Below are 8,237 nucleotides of genomic sequence, written 5' to 3'. Positions count from 1 at the left end.
TGGTCTATGGCTATAACTTTCTAACAGATTTTCCGGCTTCTGTCCTCTACACCGCCCCCACCATTTCAAATGCTCTATCTATACTGAAGCCAGAGTAATATTTTTAACATATAAATTTGAATATATGATTTTGATGCTTTAAATTCTTTAATGACTTCCCATCTCACTATAAGCAAAACATAAGCTCCTTCTCATGGCATGTAGATCCCACATAACCCTATGCAGTCCCACTTCTTTGACCTCACTGATCAGTTTTTTTTTTTTCATAGTGAGATCTTTATTTAAAAAACCCATTTGCCAACTTAGTGTTTTCCACCTACTTGGGGCGCAGAAACCTTCACAGGCTTCACAGTCCTTTGCTTAGGTGCGGCCTTTGTGAGAGCCTTTGCAGCAGCCACTGTTGTCTTTTTAGGTGCTTGCTTAGCCTTTTTGGCTGCCTTGGCAGCCCTGGGAGCCTGTTCTTGTTGAGCCTTCCAAACTCCAGGTTTCTGATTCCTCTTGGCCATTATATCAGCAAGAAATGAACCAGTTATGGCCCTCTGGAATTTGACTGCACGGCGAGTTCTTTTCTTTTGAATTTCTTCCAATTGTCCCTTTTTGTGCTTTCTTCTGTAGAGGACAGTCCAGTTGATCTGCCGAGGATTCCCCTTGGAAAGGAAAGCCAACTCACATTTTGCATTAAGAAACTGGAAAACCTTCCCATCGGTCCTGGCATAGCACCTCCCGTGTCCTGGGTCTATCTTGTACCTGCTGAAACTGCACAGCTCGACCTTCATGGTTGCGAATGGGCCGGGAGAAGGGAAGATGGTGAAGAGTGGGATCAGTTATTATATTATGGTCATTTTTCTTTCAATTCAGTTGCCTGAACTTACCAATTCCATTCCCACCACAGAGCCGTCACATTTTCTCTCCCACTGCCTGGGATGCTCTTTTCCTGTTCTTTGCACGGCAGGCTCCTTTTTATTCCTTGATTCTTAGTTTAATGTCATCTTTTCAGAGATGCTTTCCCTGAAGCCCTGCCTCTCTGCCCCGGCTACCCTCTATCACATTGCTCTATTGATTTCCTTCACAGCTCTAATAAGAATCCAAAATGATCTTGTTTAATTATTGGTTGCTTGTTTATTTATCTGCCAACCTCACCTACAGTTAAGCTCTATCAAGGTAAGGACCCTGTCTATCTTTTTGTCTGCTTTGGGCAGACAGCTGATGCTCAACAAATGGATGCTGAGGGAGTGAGGAAGCTTTTCTAGCAGGGGTAATACTTGCTACAGGAAAGGCATGGAGAATGGGGAGCGTGGGTACCATCTAGACCAGAGAGAATCGGGGGTAACTGAATGGCAGAGTTGGACAGGAGATGCCAGAGAAAGGCTAGAAGGAAAAGTCCCCTCCAGGATGCAGAAGATCTCCAGTGACAGAGTTGGTCCTCTCAGGCAGGAGAGGCTGCCAATGCATCCTAGGATTTGAAATTTGACATCCTAGGGTGTCATTTTTTGAAAGTAGCTCTTGGCACATTTGCTTTATATTTCACTTTCAGGAAAGCTCGGAATCTCTTTAAATTCACAACTTGTTTTTCTAGATTTGTCATGATTTGACTCCATTTGATGGCTTCGAGTTGTAAGAACTTAATAAAGTGGTTTCCAATAAACTTGTGGGCCCCTTATTCATTTTCTTTAAGTCAAGAAAGGTACAGATTTCCCTAACAATTAAAAAACAGTCCACAGTGACTCTAGGTATTAAGGTATGTGATAATCTCATTAAATCTCTTAGTATAATTAGCTTCTTCTTTTTCCTTAAGGGATATTCATATGCGTTTCAATTAAAAGATATTTTTAGGTGTTCTGAGGTATGTGATTTCCTTTATAAAAGAAAAAGCTCAGTCTCTTTTTTGTTGTTTGAACAAAAGCCACTGATCCCGTTGAATGATTTTAGATGTATGTTTCTTATTTACTTAGAGCTGTAAGTTACGACATTTAAAGATCAAGGAATGATTTATTGACAGCTCTGGGAATCTCACAGAGAAAGTGCCAAGACCTCTGAGTTGCAGCATGTGTCTACTGTCAAGAGCAGGGGATCCTAACATTGGGCCCTGGGTTCAGTCTGAGGCCTGAGCCTGCTGCCAGTCCTCGGGGGAACTTGCAATCACCCCACTTCTCGCTGTCATTAACTTGGAAATCAAAAGAAAAATGTGGTTTGCTTTAGATATGATTTCTCATGAACACTCAGCTGCAGCAGAGGTGCCTGTTTCTATTAGATGCATTCTTGGGTTTAATATAGGAATCTCTCCATAAAGAACCATTTTGGGGGGGCATAGCTCAACAGTAGAGTGTGTGCTTAGCATGCATGGGGTCCTGGGTTCAATCCCCAGCACCTCCATTAAAAAATTAATTAAAACTAAGTAAATAAACTTAATTATCTCATGCCCCCCTCCCCCAGAAAAACAAAACCACCCCCTCAATTAAAAAATATTAAAGAGGGTATAAAAAAAGGACCATTTTATTTTTGTTAGATGAACAAATGTTAAGCAAAACACAGTTTAAAATATCAGTCAGTAATCACCTTTTAAAATAGATAAATATTCCAAACTTTAAAATTTAAGCTGCATTTTTCATTTGCATCCCCAAAGTTTGTTCCTTCTTGTTAATGGGTCACCATTAGATTAAAAAAGCTAAAGTAATTGTAATCGAGATGTTATTTGGTTCTTATTTTATCCTGAAGTTAGCATATTAATAAAGCAGCATATGAGTATCCTGCTGTGTAAACTATAAACCAAATTTTCAGAATGGGTTTGCAGCCTAGTAACAACAGAGACTTGTTAGAACATCACTAACTTTTCTCTATCATTTAAGCCTTTTGTTACTGTTTTTCATCCTTCTATTGTTTGCAATAGTCTTAAAATGTAGTTTTCAAGGTGTCACTTTTAGGAATGAGATTAGGACAGGAGTGAAAAGGAAGTAAAAGAAAGGATGGAAGAAGAAAGGAACACAGAAAGGAGAGGGATAGAGAAATAGAGAATAAAAGAATCAAAGGGAAACCAAGACATGTTTTGTTTCTCTTTTCGAGGCCCCAAACTGTCTTTTGAATCATAGTAATGTTAGAATTGTGGGGTTTCTTTTGCAACAATCTATTTTTATTTTCTTAGTTCATTGAAAAAAATCTTTTTATTTTGAAATAGTTATAGATTCACCAGAAGTTGCAAAGATAGTATGAAGAGGGCCAGTGCATCCTTCATCAGTTTCCTCCATTGGTCCATCTTAATTAGAGTACAGTGTCAAAACCAGAACATTGGGATCATATTTTTAGATTCCACACATAAGTGAAATCATGATTTGTCTTTCTTAAAAGAATATGAGAAAGACTATATATATGTATGTAAAGCTGAATCACTATGCTGTACACCAGAAACTGATACAACATTGTAAATCAACTAAACATCAATAAAAAAAAACAAAAAAAACCCCCCAAAATCCTGCAGAACATTGACATTGGCATGTTGTGAGTATGCAGTTCTATGCCATTTTGTCACATCTGAGGTTGATACAACTTCGGCAATCAAGATACAGAACTAATCCATCACCCCCATGATCTCTGTCTTTCAATCCCTTTATATTTACACCTTTTTCTCTTCTCCACCCACCTCCCTCTCCTGCCCATCCTTAACCCTTGGAAACCTCTCATCTGTTCTCTTTTTCTATAATTCTGTCATTTCAAGAATGTTGTATAAATGGTATCATACGGTGTGAAGTGTTTTGAAACTCTTTCCAGTCAACATAATTCCCTTGAGATCTGTCCTTCTGTGGGTTTATCAGTAGTTGGGACCCTTTTAATGCTAAGTTGTATTTCAAGAATCGTGTTTGAATGATTTGATGAATGCTAAAATGCCCTCTAGTCAAGAAGGCATTGTTTAGATCATCCTGTACTAACTCTGAGAAAATTAGGAATCCTATATGATAATGGTCAATTGCTTCCATTTGGGTTTCTGAGCCTCTGCACAAGCCACATCATCTCCTAGAACTGCCCTTCTCCCCCTTGGCCTCGTTCAGAACTCACCTTCACAAATCCCTTGCTGAACCCCACAGTGGTCTGTTTGATTCCTCTTCCCCTGCCTTCCTTGTCCAAGGAGCAATGGCGTGGCCTTCCTCAACGCTCTCACTGCATCTCTTCTCACCTCTTATGACTCCGTGGACATGTTTTTCTCCTTCACTAGACTGGGTGATTAGAGGGTGGGGAGCAAGCCCTCTGCAGTTCCTGATAATAAGTGGCCTTTTCTCAATGAATACTGGTCATACCGATTTTGATTTTAAGTGCATTGGGATAGGGGTTCTTGCTTTGTTGGCACATGGAGAAATTTTTTAAAAACTCTGATGCGTGGATCTCATCCCCAGAGATTTTAACTTAACTGATCCAATGTGCAGTTAGGGCATAAGGGTTTTAAAACCTCCTCAGTTGGTTCTACTGGGCCACCAGACCTAGAATTGCCTGGGTCAATATCAAGAACCTCTATATTAGGTAGAAATTCATCTCTAAAAGAGACACTGTTTTAGCCTGTTTTTTATTTATTTATTTATTTTTTAGCTATCCACAATACTTTTCTTTTTGTCAAAAACACGCATTTACTTGCATTTTGATGTTCAGGTGCCTCCTCTATGTTAACAGAAAAGTTCTGTATGTGAATCAGAATATGATTTTGTGAATTTTGCCTATTATGTTGATTCTATGGAATCCATTCTGCAAACAGAAAAAGTATGTTCTCTACTCTCCACAAACTTTATATCAATTCAAAACACATTCCTGAGGCTTCTAAAGAAGTCATTAAGCAGCGCCGTTCAGCCTTGGCTGCACATTAGAGTCAGCTGGGGAGTTTTAAAAATCCCAGTGCCTGGGCTGCACCCCACACCCATTAAATGAGAGTCTCTGGGGACGAGACCCAGCCATCAGCACTTTGTAAAGCTCCCTGGGTGATTCCAGTGTGCAGCCAAGGTTGAAAAATCATTGTCATAAACGAATACAGTTCCTTTGGACATTCGCGATTTATCTTTGTAAATATAGATGTTAATTCTTTTTGTTTGCGTGAGTTAACTTTTACATTAATTGGGTGAAAAGTAAGAAGTGTCACTTATTCTACCCTCATGCTTTAAAAAAACTGGCTGTCATAAATGAATGCATAGCACAGGGAACTGTGCTCAGTATCATGTGGTAACTTAGAGTGAAAAAGAATGTGAAAATAAAAAAATAAAAAAGAAGGAAAAACCAAAAATAAAAAAAGAAAAAGAATCCGTAGCATTTTACTACTGACAGAGTACCTTCACATCCACCTGCTCGTTTATTTCTTACGAGACAAAGCAAAACAAAGAAAGCAAGATAGAAAAGAGTAATGATTAACTTTATGCCCCAATTTTACAGATGAGAAAATCAAGGCATAGAGTGATGTAGGATCCAAAGATAGATAAAGTGTAGCAGGGCCTATGAAGAGGCATGTGAGGCACCTAGAACTTGAAGGAGGCCCTCGTTCTCAGGGTTGTGTGAATACAAGTTGGCACCCGAGTGTGGGTACCACCTAATGTTGTGCTCCCTGGGTTCCTCATGTCACCCTCCTTCCAGCTTTGGAAGTGAGTCACCCCTAATCATAGTTAGGCAATGGAGGGAGAGATGCTAAGATCAGAATCCGGGGCACCTGCGATTTTCTTACTCCATCATCTTTATAGGTCAGGAAGTACACATTTATATTAGAAAGTGCAGAATTGCCTCTGCTTTAACATAGTGCAGTGGGTTGAATATTGCCCTTTACCCCGCAAAGGAAGTTTACATCCTAATCCTTAAAACCTGTGGACATGTTATTGTACATAGCAAACGGTACTTTACAAATGAAATTAAGGACTTTGAGATGAAGAGATTAGTCTGGATGATTCTAGTTGAGCCTAATGTGATCAGAAGAGTCCTTAAAAGAGGGAGGCTGGAGAGGCAGAGGCAGAGAAGGAGACATGAGGGTGGAGGCAGAGGTTGAAGTCATGCTATTGCTGAGAGGAGACTATACGCCAAGGAGTGCAGACAGCCTCTAGAAGCTGGGAAAAGCGAGGAATGATTCTCCCCTAGAGCTTCCAGAATGAACGAAGTCCTGCTGACACATTGATTTTAGCCTGTAAGACCTACGTTCAGACTTCTGACTCTCCAAAACAGGAAGATAACAAATCTGTGTTGTTTTAAATCACTACCCTTATGGTCATTTATTGCAGCAGCAATAGAAGACTAATACCCTTAGTTTAAAATTAATACTACTTGCCAAATATTAGTAGTTTGCCAAATGAAGTAGTTGGCTCATGTTTAGATGCCATGTTATACCAAAAAACTGTCATCTTATATAATTAAGTCACGTTCAATATGGTAAGTTGCCTATACCGTGGAAGACACCTGGGAACTGAGCCAACAGAGAAAATAGATTCACAAATTATCCTGTGGCGCACAATCACTGGGGCAAAGGACAGAATCACTAGCTTTATTTAGGATGTTAACTGCTCTTTCTCTTGCTTGCTATTCTGGTTTGCTGTCTCTGTTTCTCTCTGTCTGTCTCTCTCTGATAAGCACATGCAACTGAATTTGAAAAAAATTGAAATTCAATGTATGATGCTACTCCATCATAAAACTAAATTTCCAAAGGGACCAATGCAGCATTAGAAATATTAGACAATACAACTATCATTGATGGAAGGCAGACTATAGAGAGGAGAAGGGCTGGGAAGATAATGAGATAGACCTATCCTCTGATCCACCCAACTTGGCATCAGGACCAGTGGGTGAGAATTGGAGACACAGACTCACAACGTATAAGAACTTTCTAACAGTTCAAATATTTCAGAAATGAAAAGAAAAAAAATTTGGAAACGGTAATCTCTCCAATACCTCAAGTATTCAAGCAGAGTTAAGCCAACTACAATATAAGGAAGAGATTACATCTCTGAATAGAAGATATGAGGGGGTGGTAGATCCATTTAATACTGAAATTCTCTATTACGAGGCTTATTCTGTTCCATTTCTCTATGAGATTTGATTCTCTCTTTCCAGAGACACTGGCCACAAGTAAAACATGACATGTTATTATTTATGTCTTGTTCTCTTGGTAAGATTACTTGCTTGCCTTAGAAATTCCAAAATGCTGTAGCACACGCTTCTTCTCACATAGGACACGGTGCCAAGTTTTCCTATAGGATGGAACTTAATACTAAATGTTTCTTTGCTGACCTATCCAGTAGGGTTTCAGGTGAATTCCACCGAAGTCCCCTTGTGAGATATAAATTCTAACACATGAGGAGCGAAGGAAAGTGTTACAGTGAGACTTTTGTTGTCCTTATTTCTTTCCTTTAATGTAGGTGCCACAACATTTTCCAACTACTGGGTTTTGTGTTTAAGAGACCGTGAAAGAGAAACCTTCTCCAGAGCCCTTCTGGGGCTGGCTGCGGTCCACGTCTGTCAGGGTCCTGCCATGTGTAAATCACGCACCCAGATATAGCCAGAGAGAGCCCATCCATCACAGGCTGGCAATGACATGGGCCGCACTGTCTGTAAATCTGGTGAAAATAATGTATTTGCGCTGGGAGATGACATCCCATAATGAGATTGTGATATTCCATAGCATGTGATTTGCTATTTGTGACAAAGATGAATTTCACAGTGAGCACGGCCGCTGAGAGGCTGCTGGGCCTGGTGGACGCGTATCACGGAAAGGCCCTTCTCAGGCTGCCCGGTCATAGCTCTTCTCTGCTGGAAATAATTTCTCAGGACTGGCAAGAGTGACTTGCCGAATTGCATTTTCTCTAAAAGGTAGCTGAGTATTTAGGCAAAGCAAAATCTCTAAAGGAAAAAAAAAATGTATAGAAGACATTCGTCAATATTCCTTGACTGCATTCATGGTTTATGGTAAGAGAAGCCACAGTCCACAACTGAGTTTATGTGACAGACTCCTATGCCTTCAGGACATGCGATCAGTGCGAAGTAAAAACTAACTTTATTGTCAAAATAGAATAAATAACCTAAGATGTTCAGATCCTTATTCCCAGAGTCACATGCAGAAGCATTTTGGACATGTATCATTTTAAGGGTCCTAAGTTGTCCTGAGTCCTTGCTATGTAAAGTACAGTCCCCAGACCAGCATTATTGGCATCACCCAGGAGCTTAATAGAAATACAGACTCCTGGGTCCCATCCCAGACCTACTGAATTTGAATCTGAGTTTTAACAAGCTTACCA

General features: G+C 39.9%; 1 protein-coding gene across 1 annotated transcript; it reads right to left on the bottom strand.

The window, feature by feature from the left end:
- Positions 1-302: 302 nt before the first annotated feature.
- Positions 303-776, bottom strand: LOC141578709 (large ribosomal subunit protein eL24-like). The gene has a single exon (XM_074371053.1). It carries the CDS (start codon positions 774-776, stop codon positions 303-305), a length of 474 nt encoding a protein of 157 aa, XP_074227154.1.
- Positions 777-8,237: the final 7,461 nt, after the last annotated feature.

Source organism: Camelus bactrianus, chromosome 1 (genome assembly GCF_048773025.1).
Source record: "Camelus bactrianus isolate YW-2024 breed Bactrian camel chromosome 1, ASM4877302v1, whole genome shotgun sequence".
Classification (NCBI taxonomy): domain Eukaryota; kingdom Metazoa; phylum Chordata; class Mammalia; order Artiodactyla; family Camelidae; genus Camelus; species Camelus bactrianus.
The sequence above is the reverse complement of the archived record's forward strand: the minus strand, read 5'-3'. Positions and strand labels throughout refer to the sequence as shown.

Coding starts and splice junctions, on each gene's coding strand:
- LOC141578709 (XM_074371053.1), bottom strand. CDS start 776: ATGAAGGTCGAGCTGTGCAGTTTCAGCAGGTACAAGATAGACCCAGGA.